This window comes from Psittacula echo (assembly GCF_963264785.1).
Source record: "Psittacula echo genome assembly, chromosome: 7".
Classification (NCBI taxonomy): domain Eukaryota; kingdom Metazoa; phylum Chordata; class Aves; order Psittaciformes; family Psittacidae; genus Psittacula; species Psittacula echo.
This window is the reverse complement of record NC_137740.1, coordinates 51,813,396-51,831,954: the sequence shown is the minus strand read 5'-3', so window position 1 is coordinate 51,831,954 and position 18,559 is coordinate 51,813,396. Positions and strand designations below refer to the sequence as shown.

Below are 18,559 nucleotides of genomic sequence, written 5' to 3'. Positions count from 1 at the left end.
GGATTGGATGAAAAGAATACTTTAAATATTTTTAAGTTAATAGTTTTCTTTGAAAAATACTGTGACTTGAAGGATTTAGGAAAGAGTAGCTGAAAGCTGGTGAGGGAATGATCTTGTAGGTGTAAAGGTACATGTGTTTGACTTGGGCTTAGGTTTGATTTTTCTTTTAAATGTTGGGGGCCAGGGGATAATCAAACTTAAACTCAGGCCCTGAAAATCTGCATTTCAGCTCCTCTGTGTCCTGGGTTCAGCTCTGTCACTGTGACATGGGTGGTTTTAAGTGCAGTGTTCATCGCCATGCTGGCAGAGAAATATTCACTATATGTTTGGGTTTGCTTGTGGGGTGTTGGAGATAAAGGCACATTGCAGGTGTGGTGGGTTTGATTGCTCTCTGTCCTGCAGCAGTGTGGATGCTTGGTGGCAGCAGGGCTCCGACAGGGTCCTTCCCCATGGAGAGGGAAAATCTGTAACTAGACTTGGCCTGTTTTAAAAGTGCATGTGGTCATCTCAACTCTGTCAGTGATAATAGGCCCTAAATGCACACGCATTTTTCCTTCATGCATAATGCTGCTTCATATTTAGGATTATTGAGCTTATCCATTACCTCAGTTGTCTGAGGACACACTAAAAAAAACTATAGAAAAGGCAGTTTAGGCTATGTGAATGACTTCAACACAAGGAAAGCATGACTAAGGGCTGAGAGAATGCGCAGTGAGAATTACCCTCTTCAGGCAAAAGAAAATTCCCAGAGAAAATAGGCATGCGGGAAATGCCTGGCTTTTCACGTAGCTGGTTGTACAGCGTTTGTGGGCAGAAAGCCAGCACTCCGCAGGCGCATTGTGTGAGCGCTACAGTCTTTGTAAACTTGTCATTTCCCCAAAACCATGCATTTTTGGGGTGTATCTGATAGAACATGCAATCAAAGGACCTTGCTTTTATCTTTCTTTCTGCCCTGGAGACCTATCTGGCCAGGTGCACATGCCCAGTGACTTTACATAGTAGAAATACAGGAAACCCCGTGGATCTTTAAAATGACACCATATTGGTGTATTTCTGCTGCATCCAGAGCTTGCCTGTGGGTCAGGCTTGGGGTGTTACTGCCTGGGTACTCTCTCAACACAGTACTTTAACATGTAGGCATAGTTGTAACAGCAATTAAAGCTTGCAAATGACATTTTCCTCTCAAGACCAAGGAGGAGGGTAATCTTGTATTGTCAAACCCCCAGTTGCTAATAATGCTTTCTTGCGGTGTTGTTCAAGCTAGCAGAGACGCCATTCCCACTCCTGCATCTGTGCACTCAAACTCCTGTGCTGCCTCATCTCAACTTACCACTCATGGTTTTCCTCATTTGTTTCTGAAATAATTCAGCCACCACTTCTGCACTTTTCACTCTTGAAAACAACCCTCCTAACGTGCCCCTGCCACTCTCCCAGGCTCCCCAAAGTTGGCTCCTGAGGCACAGTTAGAGCCCTGTCACTTGTTCTTCAGTTCTGCTTGCTGCTGGTGTTCTCACTTCAGCATTTTGCGGAAGTGAAAGAATGGGAGATGTGTTTGTACCCTTCTGCTCAAGAATTCATTCATGATTTCATATGGAAATGTTTCACAGTGATTCACAATGTATTTCTGAGGAATAAGCTGTTCCTACAGAGAACTTACAATATTGGGATTCTGTTTCCAACAGGGACTGGAGAAAGCTCAAGTGTTTGGGAGCTGAGGGAGATCCAGGCAGGGTGGCTTTTCCTCTACTGATACACGTATTTTAGTGCAGATTTAGTAAATACGTTTCCTTAATCAAGACTTAAAAAGATTATGTAGGGGAGAAAAGAGAAGCTGCAGGTAGAGGATGAGTCTGCTGGCCCTGATTACCAGGGAGAAAAAGCCACACTGGGTGCAGGCATGTCCCCTGCTGATAGATGTCTGCAGCATTAAGGGAAGCATAATAAAGTACACCTTGGCAACGTAATTGAAACAAAATGCTAAATAGGAAAGCCAACCACGGTAAGCACAGTAATAAAAACGCATCCGATGAAGTAAAGGTGCAAGGACTTTTTCCCCAGAAAAACACATTAACCTTTTATGGAGGTAGATGTGACCTTGGGAACTCAGGAGAGTTTCATAACTTCAGAAGGAACAAGAAATGACAATCTGATAAAGCTTCCCCAGGAATGCCTGGCATCCTTCACTGTGAGTTTCATGTTCTCTGTGGGATGTGGATGACTCAGGCTACAGCATGAAAAATGTATCCAGACCTATAAAGGAATTACTTACTGTAGGTGTATGCAGGCTGGAGTTGATTTGTTGCTTCCCAGTATACTGTAGATCCTCAGTATAATTCAGTTCTATATAGTATTTTTTTATGAATGAGAAGTAGTACAAATGAATGACCTTCAAATGGGTTAATGCTAAACTTAGCTGTGCCTAAAATTAAAGTCTGCTCTCTGTTCTGCGTTGCACATCCGTGGGGTTTCCCTGAGAAGGAAATTGAAAAATTTTGGTAACAGAATAACAGTTTATTTTTAGGAAAACATTAGTGTATTTTTAAGCCAAAAAGAGAGGGGGGAAAAAAAAAAAAAAAAAAGCCTTTTCTCCTTTTCTTCCTGTTTGCGTCTTTGCAATATGTGTGGTGACATTGCGGGTCTAGGAGAGAAACTGGAACACTAGCATTTGCTTAGCCTTTTAGTAGGACTGAAATTCTGACTTTGACCTTTGTTCACTTCTGTCTTAGTCGCAGTCTTTGTCAGGGTAAAGCTGGAGTAAAGCTGGAACGGTACAATGGGGAAAAGACTTTTCCCATCCATATTAAAAAGCTGAGCCTGATCCAAAACATGGTACCTTATACCTCTCATCTGCTGAGAGTCTCTGTCTCAGGAATTCCAGCCAGGATCCAAATTTGTGTATGAGCCCTATATTTATAAACTAAGCCTCTGAAACCCACCAGCTCTACTGTTCTTATGAGGTTATTGTGTTGTCCCCTTGGGAATGAGGATTAGTGGAGACGTGCCTTCTCGCTCCCCAGCACAGGTGCTTAGCGAAAGAGTAACTGCTTGGAAAGCAGAAAGGAGGTCCTTGAAAAGAATTAAGATTGGGCTGATATCCAAGCTGGGAACTGTTCCTGTCCTGTTTGTGTTAATTCACGCTAGTTTTATAAGTACTGAATGATGGCTGCTTTATTTTTTGAAGGTGCTGAGTACCTATAGTGTCCATCAATGTGTGCAGGAGTTTTGCATGCTTAATGTGCATTCCTTGAGGAAAAGACCCCACAGAGGATGCTTACTGCATGCCCTGCTTAATCCTGCTGCTTGCAGGAACCATTCACAAAGGTTTTCTACTGCTCATTTCAGTTAGGGTTAGCAGATTCTTCCTTGAAGGGCAGAGATGAAAAGAGATCTTCTTACTCGATGCATAGTAAAACGGTCCTTGGCTGACTTAGCAGTCACAGTGAGCTATTTTTTGAAGGCTGTGTTCTCCTAGTTGTTTAGGGCTGCTGATGTGCTTGGTCTAAATAGCTGTGTTTTGTGTCTTCTGGCAGACCATGCAACAGATGAGTGACCACCGCTATGACAAGTTGACAGTGCCCGATGATGCTGCTGCTAACTGCATCTACTTAAACATTCCCAGCAAAGGTCACGTCCTGCTGCACCGAGCCCCTGAGGAGTACCCAGAGAGTGCAAAGGTGAGAGGTGCCTGGGAGACCCCCCGCATCCTGGCCTTGCTGGGAAGTCGTTGGGAATTGAAGTCGGGTACTTTCCAGAATGGGCTGTTGTATCCAGGCATGGAAATACCAGATGGCAAAAGGTGGGAGGCCTGGGCTCTGTTCTCATCTCCACTACTGATTTAATTACTTTGTCCCCTGTGCCCCTGGTGCTTTTTCTCCATAAGTGGATGTAGCAGCAGTTCCCTTCACTGCAGGATGGATGTGTGTGAATCCCATAGCCAGAACGCCACGTACACTGTAAATGTTAGTGTTGATTACAGATGATGAGATGGCTTAGCCCCGGCTGATAAATACTGTTCATTCTGTAAATCCTTAGAGAAAAGGGAAAGCAGAGGTGTAAAGTGTAATGATTTATGTTCCATTTTCTCTCCTGAACAGGTATTTGAAAAACTGAAGGACCACATGCTGATCCCAATAGCCAACACGGAACTGGAGAAAATAGATGGGTCACTTACCTGTTGCTCTGTGCTTATTAACAAATCTCCAGAATTATGAGTTTACAGAGTCCCTCCCTTGTAACTTGCAATAATGTTACACACAAGGTAGACGAATCTGTATCCACACTTTTATTGTTTTTATTGACAATCTACTGTACCACTGTGCTACTAACCCTTGTTTACAAATTTTTTGCTTTGTGTATTTTTATGATGTCCTTGCAGATGGTATTTAAGGTGGCTGTACGGTTTGTTGGGGGCACATAACTCTGAAGCATGTTAGTCCCATGGGCTAGCAGAAGACAATTATAGTGGCTAACCCCCAGCTGTAGTGATTTAACATATCTGTGGAAATTTTATGAAAACCAACTAATTCTCAGCATTTCAAGCACCTCTGTTGTCTTTACACTGTTCCCTTCTCCTGTCTTTTTTTCTCTTGCTTCCTTGCTGCTTTTATTCCTTCCTTGGTCTTCTTTACTTTCAGTGATGCAAGGTATCAGGGGGGAACTGAAGAGAACTCAGTGGGCTCATGAACTTGGTATCTTGTGTGGTAGAGAAGCTTTCCATACACTAGCTGGAACAGTGGGCCGTGGCCTGTGCTCGCTGTCTTGGCCATATCATGTCAATGCTGCTGGGCAGAGTTGTGGCTGGAATCTGTTTCAGACGCCAGGTAGCAACTTTGGAAAAAGCTGCCTCCAATGGGAGTGTTCAAGTGCAATGTCTGCCTGTGAAACTTGAATAACAGAGTAGTGAAGCCACACAGATACATCCCACGAGTTCAGGTCCCAGTTTGCTGCTAATGCCATGACTTTCAATTTGGTGAGAATGGAAGAGGAGTTTTTAAAAGGGCCAGATTCTAGGGAGAACCCAGACCACAAAAATGAAAGACTGAGATGCTAATGGAAAACTTACATCTGAAAAAGTAATCTAAAATATAAGGGGTTTAATTATCTTTCATTGTTTTTTTTATTTCTATCTCTGTTTTCTCCTCTTGAAGGGCACTTAGTAGCAAAATTCAAAAGAAAAGGGTGATAAAAGGAGTTGAAGGACAATGATTATTGGATTATGCATATGAATAAGGGAAGCTATTTTTTCCTGAAAGATTGGCATTTGTACTTTATCTGTCCTTGGGGCAGTTTTTCTTGGAACAATAACCATCTTATTTTTTTTAATTGCATGAATATTTACTGTGGTATTCAGTTAAAACAAATATGTTTTTTGTAGCAAATTCCACAACATGTCTTACCCACTGAGTCATACTTTATTTTCACCACAGTAAAGTGAAGCGTACACCATTGTATTCACATGCTTCTTGCTAAATCATTTATAAACTAAGGATGGAGAAATTCGCAAACAGAGGCAGTGGTGGGAATTCTCCAGAGACTGACAAATAGTCTGAACATGTTATCAGCTTCCTAGATATCTCCTCCACCTTTCCTGAACCACTTGTGTGTTGCTAAGGTATCATAGGAAGCGAGCGTGGAGGGCTCAGGCAATGCGGTCTGCAGGAAAGCAAACCGAGCACACACTTGGATATCCTTTGGAAACCTGTGTGCTTTTCTGTGCAGTCATAAGGGAGGAAATGCAAGTACTCATATCCGTAGGTACTTCTCAGTGTATCTCTCAATCTTGGTGTCTAATGAGGAGGAAACCTCCTGGCAGTTGCTCAAATATGTCTGATGCTTTGTGGGTATGCTGTGTTTTGTGATGACACCAGATATCACAAGAGAGAGAGAATGATGAGCCAATATAATGTATGTGAAAAGACAGCATGTCCAAAACGAAGTCTTTAGCCAGCCAAAGGGCAAGTGCTGTTTTTATGACTGCATGCTGTTCCAAAGAGTTCTCCTAATGTTTCTCCTTTTCTTCTCCTTTCCCAAGCACCCTCATTTATGCCTGACCCAGGTGATCAGGCTCTAGTGATGTAAACAGTCTAGTGGGGAATCTCTTCTTTACCTTCCCTTAGTGCATTTTAGAATTACTTGATGTTAAAGTGCCAAAAATTGACCTTGCAGTATTTAACTGTGACCTTATAGGGACAAGCTGCACTCTGTTAAAAACCTATGCAGCCATGGGAGCTGTCATACAAAGCTGGAACAGAATCCTTCCTGACCCTTCCATGCACCTCCTGGGGCCTCATCCCCTTCTATGTCCTTCGGTCCTCTTCCCTTCTCTCCCTAGGGAGCCAGTGCATTCAGCTACACTGGGACCGTGTTAAGCTATGGGATTTCTATTCAGTTTACCTCTCAGACTTTGCTGTGCTTTTGTTTTGTTTTGTTTTTTTTCTTCCACCCTTTTATCTGTCTCTCTCTTCCTCAGATTCCCATTTTTAGTTTATACCATGATGAGCACTTTTTTAACCCCAAGTGATTTTGCCTTCTGCTGTCTCAGTTATCCTACTTCTATCCTATCCTTCCTTTTCTGTACTCCTCCCTCTTCGCTGTTCACTCCAATGTATCTCAACCCACAGCGGACTACCCTAAACTCACTCCCTCCCTGTGTAGGTGCCTAGAGGAGGGAGAAGCTGAGGGGACCACTTTGGCTTCAAGTGACTTGTTTTGAGCTGGAAGAATGACTGTCAACAGCAGGTATAGATCCAGAGAGTGACAAGGGTGACTCCTCTTCTTGAGGATTACTCCAGAAAAGAGAAACATTTGTGTTGGATGTTGTTATCTTCTGTCCTAGAAAGTAATAGAATAGGTAATAAAGAATTCCCCTGGCTCCCCATGGGAGGGAGAGGGGGAGTCTGGATCTCAGAGATGAGAAACATCTGTATTGACAGAGAGGTTGGTCTTTCACCTATTGCCATTTAGATTTCCTTGCCTTCAAGGCTGCATTTTGGTATACGGAAAAAGCCAGGGAGCGGCTGAGGGATTTCTGAATTCTTTCAGATGTTGATTTCAAATTGTATTTAAACTGTCTGACTTCAGGCACAGAATTTAAGTGCTCTAAATCACACCAGATTTCTCTCTGTTGGTCTCATTAGGTATCATAGCTTCCTAATATAGACATTCTGAATTACATCGTAGCCTGATGCCCAAGGTTACCTAAGCTGCTTAGTAGGATTGCCCTCACCTCTCTGCTTTTAGTGTTACACTTTTCTGGCATTATAAAGTAAAAACATTAAGAGCACTGCAGTTTCTGTATTTGCAGTATGGTACTAAAAACTAAAATCATGCCAAGTGCTTCTTGTTCTTGCTGTTTACTATTTTTATTGTTGCCCAAAGAAAGAATACAGTTGTGAAGATATTTCTGCTGCAGTACATATGCATGTAATGGGCATCCTGTACAACTTGTCACCAGAACATTTCTCGGATGCCTGATATAAATCATCATCCTTGATTAACATAAATAATAAAATAAAATCCCAAACCAAAAAAGGAGATGAGACACTGAACACTAATAGCTGCCCACATAAAGCACTCAATGATAACTGACAGGCTGTATGACAGAGCAGGCCAGTGCAGAAGTTACTGTGGTGGTTAATAGCTCAGAAATGGGACTTGAATTACTCATCAAAGGTATCTGGGTTTGGTTTTGGGGTTTTGGTTTGGTTTTTTTTTTTTTTTTCTTTTGATCAGTCAGTTTAGTTCAGTTCAAATGAAAGAGCTACAGTGTGCATTATAGATCTTTTATGGGTGTTGTCTTTGCTAAGAGTTTAGGGAGAGCTGTGATACATGGGTTTCTTCACCAGAATGTGAATACAGTGTGTCTCTCTGCAATGAAAATGTGAATGCATACTGTACCTTTTAAGGTAGACTTGAATTCTTCCATTTCAGCATTTTTGTCTTTTCCATGCTAATACAACTCCTATTTGGTATTCAATAGATGCCACTGTATGAAGCTAAGCTCCGCTTTTTTTGGTGATTTCCACGTGATAGGTACAGAGCTCATAGGCAACACTATGTCCAGTTCTAAAACCAAAAAGTCAGTGCACAGAATGCTCTTTGTTCACAGCAAACTGGGCATGAACTGACTTTTGATTTCATTCAGCTTCTTATATATTATATCAATGAGGTCAGAGCCAAATTGCTTTGATAAACAACATCAACATTCACATGGAACCGTGTGAGGAAAATAATTTACTATTTAAGATTCTCTATTTTTGCTTTTATCAATAAGGAAGCTGAAAAGATAAGACTGCTTAAAGAATGGTATTTGTTAAGTGATTGTGAATAAAGTATTGTTGGACCTCACGTGTATTTTCAGAGAAGTTTTAACTGGACGTGTGATGTAACTTGAATAGAGTTGCATGTGAATCGTGTTAGTCACTGTTCTACGTTGTATTGTTCTGCAGTGCACAAATATGACTACTGAACACAGAAGTGTTACATTTCATTAACCTTAAAACCTTGTTGCAGTATATATTCCCCCACTTTTTGTGCCAAAACCATCAATACATTCCATAATCTGTTCTAATAGAAGTTTGCACTTTGATTTTTTTTTTTTTTTTTTGGTGACTCTTGAAGTTTCAGTATTATATATCCCCACCATGAAGGAATAAAGTGTCAGTTGTACTGTGCACTGTGTAGTTTTTGCCTCTTGTTTTGAAACTGAAAGCGTATGCATTTAATATAATACTGTTTCATGCCATCTTTTTATGTGTAAGCTTGTTACATGCCTAGAAATAAAGCCAATTATAGACACTAGTGCTAAAATCTTTAAGCTTCTTAGAAGACCTCTTGACTCGTTCAAAACAAATAATGATTTTAGACTCTACATTTAAGAATAATATATAGAGAGAGGGGATATTGCCTATGTGTCCTAGATACAATGGCTGTGAGTCAATTTTATTATTGCCCAAGATAACTAAACAGATGTTACCTTAGTGTGGTATTTTCTCTGTAGTCCCTGTATTTACTGTAAGTTACAAAAGGTGAAACTACAAAGGGTTAGTGGCATGACTGTTATGGTTGAATTACTCACGTACCTCTTGTCTTTTCTCCCCCAGGATGTCAATAGAGGTGGCAACATTTCAGACATTGTTTTGTGGTAACATGACAAAGGGTTGCATGTTTTATATCTAAGTACTGCTTGTTGTGTGCTACAAATAGCGCACGTAGGGCTAATGTGTTTGTTCACTTGTGCTCTAATATCATTAGGTTATGATATTATGATTAAGGGTCTCGGCAGACAATGCAGTTACTCCAAGCTCCACGGACACGTGTGGAAGTGCTAATGAGCCTCCAGTGCCATCTTGTGGCAATCCAGGATTGTTCAAGGCCTCATTATTGTTGCTTCAACCTTTTAAGAAACCCAAATTAAATTAACGGTACTGTAGCAAAAGAATGACATCATTTTCAGACTGTACAGCTTTGACAGCAATAGGACTCTAAACAAACCATAATCTAATACTCTTCTTGCTGGAGAAGCAGGGCCGATGAAAGGTTTTGTCAGGGCTGATCTAAATGCAGCCTTTGTACTGATTTGGAATCATAGAATAAACTAGGTTGGAAAAGACCTTTAAGATCATAGTGCGCAACCATTACCCCAGGACTGTCAAGCCCACCACTAACCCATGTCACCAAGGGCGAACTGATCTCTCCTCATGGCTGCCCCTCATGATTTCCAGTCACAGCCACCCCTCATCTGCCCCTTCATACTGGCCCACACTGTATAGCTGCTACCTCTCACAGATCATGGCCATCCCTCAAGACTGCCCCTGCTCTCCCCTCATGATCTCCCCTCACCTCTCACAGCCACCCCTCCTGTCCCCTCATGATCTTCCCTCATGGCTGCCCCTGTTCCCTCCTCACAATCTCCCTTCACCCCTCATGGCCACCCTTCCTGTCTCCTCACAATCTTTCCTCATCCCTCACAGCTACACTGGTTAAAAGTATGATTTTTATACTAATATATTTAAATTAGTGCTGCATCTAATGTGGATACATTTAGCTTGGTGCAACTAATATAGCAAATTACTGCGTTTACATGCCTCTTTCTGTACCCATATCTACAGGACAGAGCTGGTACCAATTTAGAATCACAGAATAGTTAGGGTTGGAAAGGACCTTAAGATCATCTGGCTCCAACCCCCTGCCTTGGGCAGGGACACCTCACACTAAACCATGCCACCGAAGGCTCTGTCCAACCTGGCCTTGAACACTGCCAGGGATGGAGCATTCACAACTTCCCTGGGCACTTACTTGAATTTCTTTCTAAATGGCAATAATTAAAAATAACAAAAGCTATGGTATAGAACTTGCCACATTAACAGAATATCAAAACCTTCAAAAATGGAAGTATAGCTATCATTTAAAAAGGAGTACCCTTTGCAACATTTAGCTGTAGAATTCAGCAAACAGACTTCTGTTCTTGGATGTACAAATTCGCACTCCACTGTAAGCACATCTTGCCAAAAAAGCATCAGTCACAGTCTTCTGCATCATTCTTATGCTCTCAACAACCTCATCCCAAAAATCCACTAGCTGTAGGTTAATTGCTGTAACTTTGTAGTTGAAAACTTGCCATTGGTAGCTGTAGATACCCATTCAGTTTGGACAAGGCCCTAGGTCCTGATTTGGACCTGTAATTGAACCAAGATGTCCCTTCTCCCTGCCTGGCAGCTTTCTTCCTCCTCCCTAAGTAATTGTGGGTGCAGAGCACTGCTGCCCACACACGGGTCAGGGGGTCCTGAGGCAGGAGCCAGATCCCTGGGTAAGGACCGGGAAGCAGAATGGGATGGAAGTACATGAGGCCCGGAGGTGGAGGCCCCTGCTGCAAAGGAAGAACAGGCTGCCTGGCCAGGGGGTGATCAGTGAGGGCGGAGGGGGAAGAAATCCTGCAGCCAGTCACTGCTCTGAAAAGCCAACCAAGCTCTTCTCACGAGCTGTGATGACAGTATTACACCATCCTCTAGGACCAATACCATGCAAGATTTGAACAGCGGGGAACAGTGGTGGCCGTCCTTTACTTTATAGATCTACGTAGCCCCTTCGCTATCCAATGTGTTTACTGAAGAGCAGGCAATACCGTGGGGCTGGCCCACAGGAAGGGAACCCTTGACGGGGGCAACCCCGCCCGCCTCATGCGCTCGGCTCCCCCCGGCCCCGCTCGGCTCAGGCTGTTGCCAGCCCGCCACAGCCCCCCGCGAGAAGCGGACACACCGCCCTTTCGCGCACGCGCCGCTGGGCGGGGCTACGTGCCTCCCCTGACGGCCCATTGGTGGGCGGGAGGACGCGGGGCGGGGTTCTGGCCGGAAGCGCGACTGTGACCGGTTTCCCGCAGCGGTGGTAGAGGGTTCCGCTATGGAGGTGCCGGGGCTGGGCCCGGGTGCTGCGGGGAGGCTGCTGACGGAGGACGAGATGGCCGAGGTGAAGAAGGATGTAAGTGGTGGCTGCGCCCAGAGGCCGCAGTGCCCGGCACCAGGGCGCGGAGCGGTGGGACAGGGCCCGGGGCGGGGGCAGCGGGAGCCCGAGCGGGGGAGGGCGGCGCGGAGGCGGGAGTGCAGCAGCTGGGCCGGGCTGGGCCGAGCTGCGGCGCCCGGGATTCCCCGCCGCTCCCCGGAGGTGGAACATGGCCGGAGGCGGCGGCCCTGGGGCTGCTCGTTTGGAGGCGGACAGCGGCTTCCTGCGGCTGAGACAGCCGGGGCCTGGTCCTCACGGCGGCCCCGTAAGCCGCGATGGGCACGGGGGCACAGTAAGAGCGGCCGGTAAGGGACGTGGTGTCCGGAGGGCAGCAGCTGCAAACGCACACGCTTCTCTTGGTGTTAATGAGAGTCTGTCTCATAAAGCGTTAATATTTGGATTCAATATTGATAATTTTGTGAGGCTGTTTGTTCTGTATCATGCACACACCCCACACTCCACATTTATTCACTGATGTCCGGAATCTGGGAAAAAAATTCATCCCGATTCAGTCTGGAATTAGTTATCTGTGTTGGGAAGCAAGCAACGTGCTAACCACCCTCAAAAAGCAATTGTTTAATAATGAAATAAAAAGGCAATTTATCAATTATTACTAGCTATGCTTCTCTCTGTAAATTTAGGGTCCTATGTTTGACTTATTCGGGGTTTTAAGTGCTTTTTAAAGTACAATAAAGAATGTTTGGAGTTCAGGTTTAGTTTTTTTACTGGCTTTATCCATACATAATTTTCTTTAAATGGTTTGTCATGGATTTGTGAGGCATGTTTTTCAAGTCACTGCTTGCTTCTGTGGAGCCGCAAGGTAATACTGGAATAGTTAGCATCTGGTAGTTACACCAAAAAAATCATATATAGGAACGAGATAAATCAGACATATATATAAACATGATATGTATGAACATGATACATATTTGACTGTGTCAGTGACTGAATTCACAGCTGCATCTCACAGAAGGTCATGTATACTTAATCTTATAGGGTATCCCATAGTAATTGGAAGTAACTGGAACTTGATGGAAGCCTCATTTGTAAAAGTAAATAACATTAATTTTATCATCAAAATACAGTCCAATGAATCTGGCTTCAGAGCTGCTTCTGTCATATTTTAGATGTTGCAGTTTCATGATACAAAGTGCTGGTTCAGTGTAAACACTCACTTTGCTGTTTCACAGCTGTTCATGTGCCTCTGGTAGCATCACTTCAAACACCAGTGCTGCGTTACCAGAAGTACTGTGTGCATTCTGTGACAGCATACCTCAGAAAGGTGGCTTACATGGATAACTTGGTCTGGCTAAGCTTGTGTAGAGGAGGAATTGTAAAGGCTGGAGTCTTATATGGGAAGGAGGCAGTGAGCCATACAAAATCATCGATACAGAGCAAAGTACATTTAACATTTCTGTTTTGTTTACTCTTTCTGTCCCTCATAAACTGTTGACTTGAGGACAGTGCAGAGGGGAATTCAGAACATACACACTTCATACAGTGAAAGACTCATTACAAGAAGATGTTAGTGAGAACACAATAGTCTTTCTATTCAGTGACAACTCTGTTCTTTTAATGTTGAAGCGTTGACTGACTTGCATTTCGTAGTTTGTTGACTGACCTTTCTGGTGATAGGATGATATTTCCATGGGAGCTGAAGAAATCTGTATTGCCTTTTACATTGGTAACCATTCAGTCATGGGCTTGCTGAAATTGGACACTTCCAGAGCTGCCTAAATTGATACAAGCTGTACTGCTGCACTCTTCTGCTCTTATTGTAGTTGTTACGCCACCAGTAATGCCAGTGTGACTGCACATTCAGGTGGATTGGGTAATGAATCTGGCTGTGGGAAGGGTAAAAAAAGCACAGATTCAGTTTCTTGACTGGATCCACCAGTACACGGGAAAGGGTGGGAACACAAAGCCACCAGTAATGCCAGTGTGACTGCACATTCAGGTGGATTGGGTAATGAATCTGGCTGTGGGAAGGGTAAAAAAAGCACAGATTCAGTTTCTTGACTGGATCCACCAGTACACGGGAAAGGGTGGGAACACAAAGCTGCTGTGCAGGAGGGAGTTCTTGCACTTAAATGGTCCACCATGGACCTGCACCTTTCATTTTTGGGCTTACAATTTAGTGGTGATAGTCTACAACCAGCAGTCTTCCTTTATCTTCCATGTATGCTCACCTGATGTTTTCTTTAACAACTGTGGAACCACAGGCTTGGTATTTGTTGGATCCTAAAGAGCAACTAGAAAAACACGTTTAACCTCTGCTAGGCTTAGTGGAGCAATACAGGAAGATTTTTCTTTTAAGAGTTATTGGTGCTTTCCCTAGCACCAGTATGCCAGGCAGGATTTTGCTGTTTGAAATAATTTGTCTGAAAGTAAGTCTTTATCTATATCTAGCTTTTCTTCTGCTTCTATTTACTGAGCTAGTAAATGGCTATAAGGCAGTCATTTAAAAACTGTTAATTTTTAAATGCTGCTGTTATGGAATCTAATATCAAAAAGTAGGAGGTTATTTGAATACTTCCTTCAGGAAAGAAGATTTGTTTCTTTCCATCTTTTTGCATGGCTTTATGTAAAGGTGCTTTTCCTTCTGGTGCTCAAGCTTTTTGTGGGTTTTGGGGGTTTTTTTATTCACGTGATACTGGGGGTGTTGTTTTATATTTTCACATTGGTAATAATCAGCTCGTGGGTATCTGACTTGTGTAATTCTCTACAGTGAAAAATGTTGGCAGGAGAAACTGATGATTTTTGTGGTATTCTGTGAAACAAGCTTGTTTTTTAAGCACAGAAATGTCATTTGTGACTCTTATCTTTATAGTAGATACTGAAACCAGAGAGTTTTGAACGTGCATTAATTCTGTTCCAGTGTTGGTATCAAGCAAGTTTGTTAATGTACAGCTCAAAATAAGATGAGTAGAATTTACATCCTGGTGACGTTCTTGTCTGCAGTCTCTGAACAAGGTGGTGGAAGAATATTTTTGTTTTGGTAACTAAAAATAAGTTGGTCAGTATAGGAGGGGATGCTTTAACAATTGTTTCGTTAACCTGTATGATTCTCATACAGGTTTCAAATACAGGCTTCTAAATAAATGGAGAGACTGGCTACTACTGGTTTGTTTTGTTTTTCAGGCATTAGAAAGGATGCGTCCTTACCTATGTGATAAAATCATAGCTGAGAGACACTTTGATTATCTGCGTTCAAGGAAAATACTCACTAGAGAGGACACAGAAGAAATTTCTTCTCGATCTTCCAGTAGGAAAAAAACTGGGAAGTTACTGGACTACTTGGCAGAAAACCCAAAGGGACTAGATGCTTTGATTGAATCTATCAGACGGGAAAGAACACAAAACTTCCTGTTACAAAGGATAACTGATGTAGTGTTGAAGGTCAAAAATGAAAAACTTGAAGCTCTCAAAGGTAAGAAGTTTATAATAATATTTTCTAAGACATAAGGTTTATTTTGAGGGTTTGCAAAATTAATCTCCAACAGTTATTTAGATCATGTTTCTTAGTACAGATGGGGTTGGTTGGTTGGTTTGGGGTTTTTTTCCCCCTTCTATGTTTGCGGGGGGACAGTCTTGGAAATATCACTGGTTTGTTTGGGTTTAAGATCGTAGTGCACATGTTCTGGCTCTGCCTTTTTACTATCTGAACTCATCATAAATAACAAATTGCAAAAAAACCAAAACAAAACAAAACAAAAAAAACACACCATAAAACCTATCGAATGTTATTATGATGTCTTCCTTCACATTTCAGTTTTGCTTTCTATGAGGAACTCAAAATAGATGGTTCTTGCATTTCTTTTGAAGCCGTTTGTTGCAGTGGCAGGATGCTCTGGTTTTGTTAAGCTCTGTGCCTCATCAGAAGATAAGCCAGCAAATGCAACCTGAGGGGAATTCCCCTGTGTGCCTTCAGTGCCAGAACTTAGAATTAGATGCTTTAAGTGTATGCAGGTGTTGTTTGAAACAGACAGAAAGATTTTGTTGACACACAAAGCTTGAAGTAACTATATATACTCATATTTTAAGGCAGATAAAGTATAAGCCCTCTAAACCAAAACCCTTACTTCCTCTTCCACACCCATCAGAAGAGAAATAAAGGAAGAAGTACATTCTAACTGTAGTTTCAGGTAAAATAGCTTTTAAATGCAGTCCACTTTGGAGTAGAACCATGTAGCTGAAGCTTTTAGAAGTTTGAAGAACACAGTGAGAAAAATCTATCAAAAGATGGGTTTAAGGTCTAAAGTGACTTCCTAAAATGAAGCTTAAATTATGGTGTGTTTTTGTTACGGCTGATCCAGAGAAATCATTCAGGTCATCCTGGATAACCTGCATGTTTTAAATTTGTTAATAATATTGGGATGTCATAGGTGAGGTGAAGAGATTTGTATGTTAAAATTACAGGCAATTGATCTCTGACAACCTTACTGATACTAAATCAGAGCACAGTTTTAAAAGTGCACCACATTGTAATTAACTCCAGTCTCTGTTTTTTGTCATAGGTCTAAGCTGCAGCACCTGTATGACTTCACTGTACGGAGGAACAAATAATCTTTCTAGATCATATTCTGATGAATCTAATTTTTTTGATAAAACAAAAGACAAAGAATCTACCCAGATACATCACCCGGAAGAAGATTACAGCACCGCCGCGTTTGTGTCTGCTGTCTCTCTTCATTCAATGAATTTACCAATCACAGAGATGGGAAATGCAGAGAGTGCTGTTTTCTCAGCCACCCTTCCAGGGCCTGGAGACCCCGGTGCTCCCCCACTCCCCCCAGATCTCCAGGCAGAGCAGCAAGAGCCGTGTAGTAGTTCAAGTGAAAATTGCTTTCTGCCTTTAAGATCACGTTCTGTTCAGCCACAGTGAACGTAGTGACTTTTTTCTGTTCATTCAGATGGTTCTGAAACTCCGTGCGATGGCTCGTAAAGGTTAAAGCAATGTTTTCAAACTGTTAACTAGCAAAATCAGAGGAAGCAATCCATTTACTGGTTTTAAGGAGTAATTTTTTGGTTTGGTTTGGTTTTGGGGTTTGTTTTTTTTTTTTTTATTTTTTTTTTAATAATTTGGTGACTGGAGCTGCTAGATTCAATGTTCTCTGGGAGCTTTTTTCCAAAAGATCATGGTATTAGTATTATACCAGCAAAGGGTTATTTTTTAACCAGTGTATTTAATATTTCAGTTAGCTGCAGATACAGAACGTAAGCAGTTTTTTTTTTCTTCCTACAGAAATTAACAAATATGCTTTTTTTAATGTTTTTGTGACAGGTGAATTGGGAAACATGGTTAGGAAAGACATTGAGTATTGAAAAATAACTTCCTGAACGAAAAGCTTAAGCTTACTTACCAAAAACCTTGAACTCATGTGCTAAATTAAAATTTATCTTACAGAGAAACATTTGCCTTCTATGGAGGTGTGTGCAGCTCCATTCGCAAAACAAAACCCAAACTGAAAACCCAAATCTGTAGTTACATTTGCAGGAAGTCTTTTAATTGTCTCAGCTTTATCCTACTAGTAAATCAAAAGGCACTCGGTATCACAGTGATTTGAGTTAGCAAATACACTTCCACAAGTCTTAGCATATTATTCTTGTGTATTAGTGACAGATTTCCGATTTGACGTGCACTTTAAGTATAAATTCTCATTAGTACTGGAAGAGGAATGTAAACTGCTGTAACAGCATCATGTGGCCTGTAAGAAAATGTTATCGTATAATGCTATTAAGGAGCAAAGCTTGTATGTTTTGTCCCAGTAGGTAAGTAAAGGAGTCCTGTAGCAAGAACATATCCATACCTGAAGGACTCTTGGAAATGTTGCACTTCAGATACCTACTCTTCAAAGCAGATAGATGGGTTTACATTTCAAATTGTTTAGAGTCAAATGCATTTTAAACTATTTCAACATGGGAAGGTTCTCATTTCTTAACACAGTGTAACATGCTTTATTCCTCTCACACTCTACTCTTGTCATCTTGTTTCAAAGTTGGCCTATAATAACTTTAAAATTATTTGGCAAAGATAAACTCATATGTGGAAATGGGTACGGTTGCGTTCTGCAATACACTTTAAAGTCATGGGATGTTTTCAGCATATCAAAGGGTAGGTTTCTGTTTAAGGCTTTAAATTATTTTGGCTCTCAGGCAGGGCTATAGCTGTGTAATTCTATTCAAATTCAAACGCAGGTGGTATTCCTAAGCTGTGGTGTTCTCTCGTGGAGACAGACCGTCTGCAGGACGCCAGTGCAGCCTCTATTTTTTTTTCTTCATAATGTTTACTCTGGTTTTGGAAGTAGGTTAAAATAAACTGCAATGTTCAGCTACCCTCCATACTCAGTATATGAATAGCTTACATTCAATAAAGATGTGGGCTTCTGCTCAGTGTTTATAAAAATCCTTGATTTTCTTCTATACCTCTAAGTCATGAGACTGCGTGGATGGTAAAAATGCTCTTTAACAAAAGTGCTTGGTTCAGAAGGTACTCTGGGAGTTAAGTGCCTAAATATATAAGCAAAATTTTGCTCTCTTAACATGAGATTAAGGAAAGGCTTAAATCACCCTTTCCCATTAACTTGAACTGTAGTTGCATGTACTTGAGATGTCTAGAATTTGATTTGTCTAAATACCCACTGTAACCACTTGAAGAGCTGTGCTCAGGTTTGGGTCCCTCCTTGAGTTCTTGTCAGTGGAGGACAGTGAGCAAGCTTGGCCTTAACTGAAACAGCATTAGCTCGGGGTGAAGACTGCCTTGCAGACTGAAATCCAACCACCAGCGCGCCATGCAGGGATGGCTCCTGCACGCAGCCTGTAAAGCTGGGGCTTTGAATGAATGTATTATCTTACCAAATGGTTGTTAACATGCCATTTTCTTTTTAAAAAATGGAAATATTTTTATCACAACTTCTGGAATAAATTCTTTTGTATAACTGCCTGTTTTCCTGTCTGCCCTCCTCATTATCAACATGCACATGTTGTAAGAGCAGTTCATGCCAGTATCTGGATGTGTGGGTTTGGGTTGGTGTGTACAGGCAGCTTTTGTTCTCGTTGTCTT

General features: G+C 42.0%; 2 protein-coding genes across 2 annotated transcripts in view; both read left to right on the top strand.

The window, feature by feature from the left end:
- Positions 1-4,211, top strand: part of DDAH1 (dimethylarginine dimethylaminohydrolase 1) — a gene marked incomplete at both ends in the record, with an annotated part of 51,201 nt that extends 46,990 nt beyond the window's left edge. Inside the window, 2 exons of the mRNA XM_080623615.1 lie at positions 3,531-3,674; positions 4,095-4,211. Coding sequence (XP_080479741.1) covers positions 3,531-3,674; positions 4,095-4,211 — 261 coding nt within the window. The remainder of the gene's footprint in view (positions 1-3,530; positions 3,675-4,094) is intronic.
- A 7,145-nt stretch (positions 4,212-11,356) lies between these two features.
- On the top strand, positions 11,357-18,387 carry BCL10 (BCL10 immune signaling adaptor). The gene is made up of 3 exons (XM_080623206.1): positions 11,357-11,475; positions 14,638-14,926; positions 16,014-18,387. Exons 1-3 carry the CDS (start codon positions 11,398-11,400, stop codon positions 16,379-16,381), a joined length of 735 nt encoding a protein of 244 aa, XP_080479332.1. The 5' UTR covers positions 11,357-11,397; the 3' UTR covers positions 16,382-18,387.
- The last annotated feature ends 172 nt before the right edge of the window (positions 18,388-18,559 follow it).

What these genes read in the sequence shown, in the direction of transcription:
- BCL10 (XM_080623206.1), top strand. Translation starts at nt 11,398, where the DNA reads ATGGAGGTGCCGGGGCTGGGCCCGGGTGCTGCGGGGAGGCTGCTGACG. An exon ending in TGGCCGAGGTGAAGAAGGAT is followed by an intron (nt 11,476 to 14,637) that starts GTAAGTGGTGGC and finishes TTTGTTTTTCAG; the next exon opens with GCATTAGAAAGGATGCGTCC. An exon ending in AAAACTTGAAGCTCTCAAAG is followed by an intron (nt 14,927 to 16,013) that starts GTAAGAAGTTTA and finishes TTTTTGTCATAG; the next exon opens with GTCTAAGCTGCAGCACCTGT.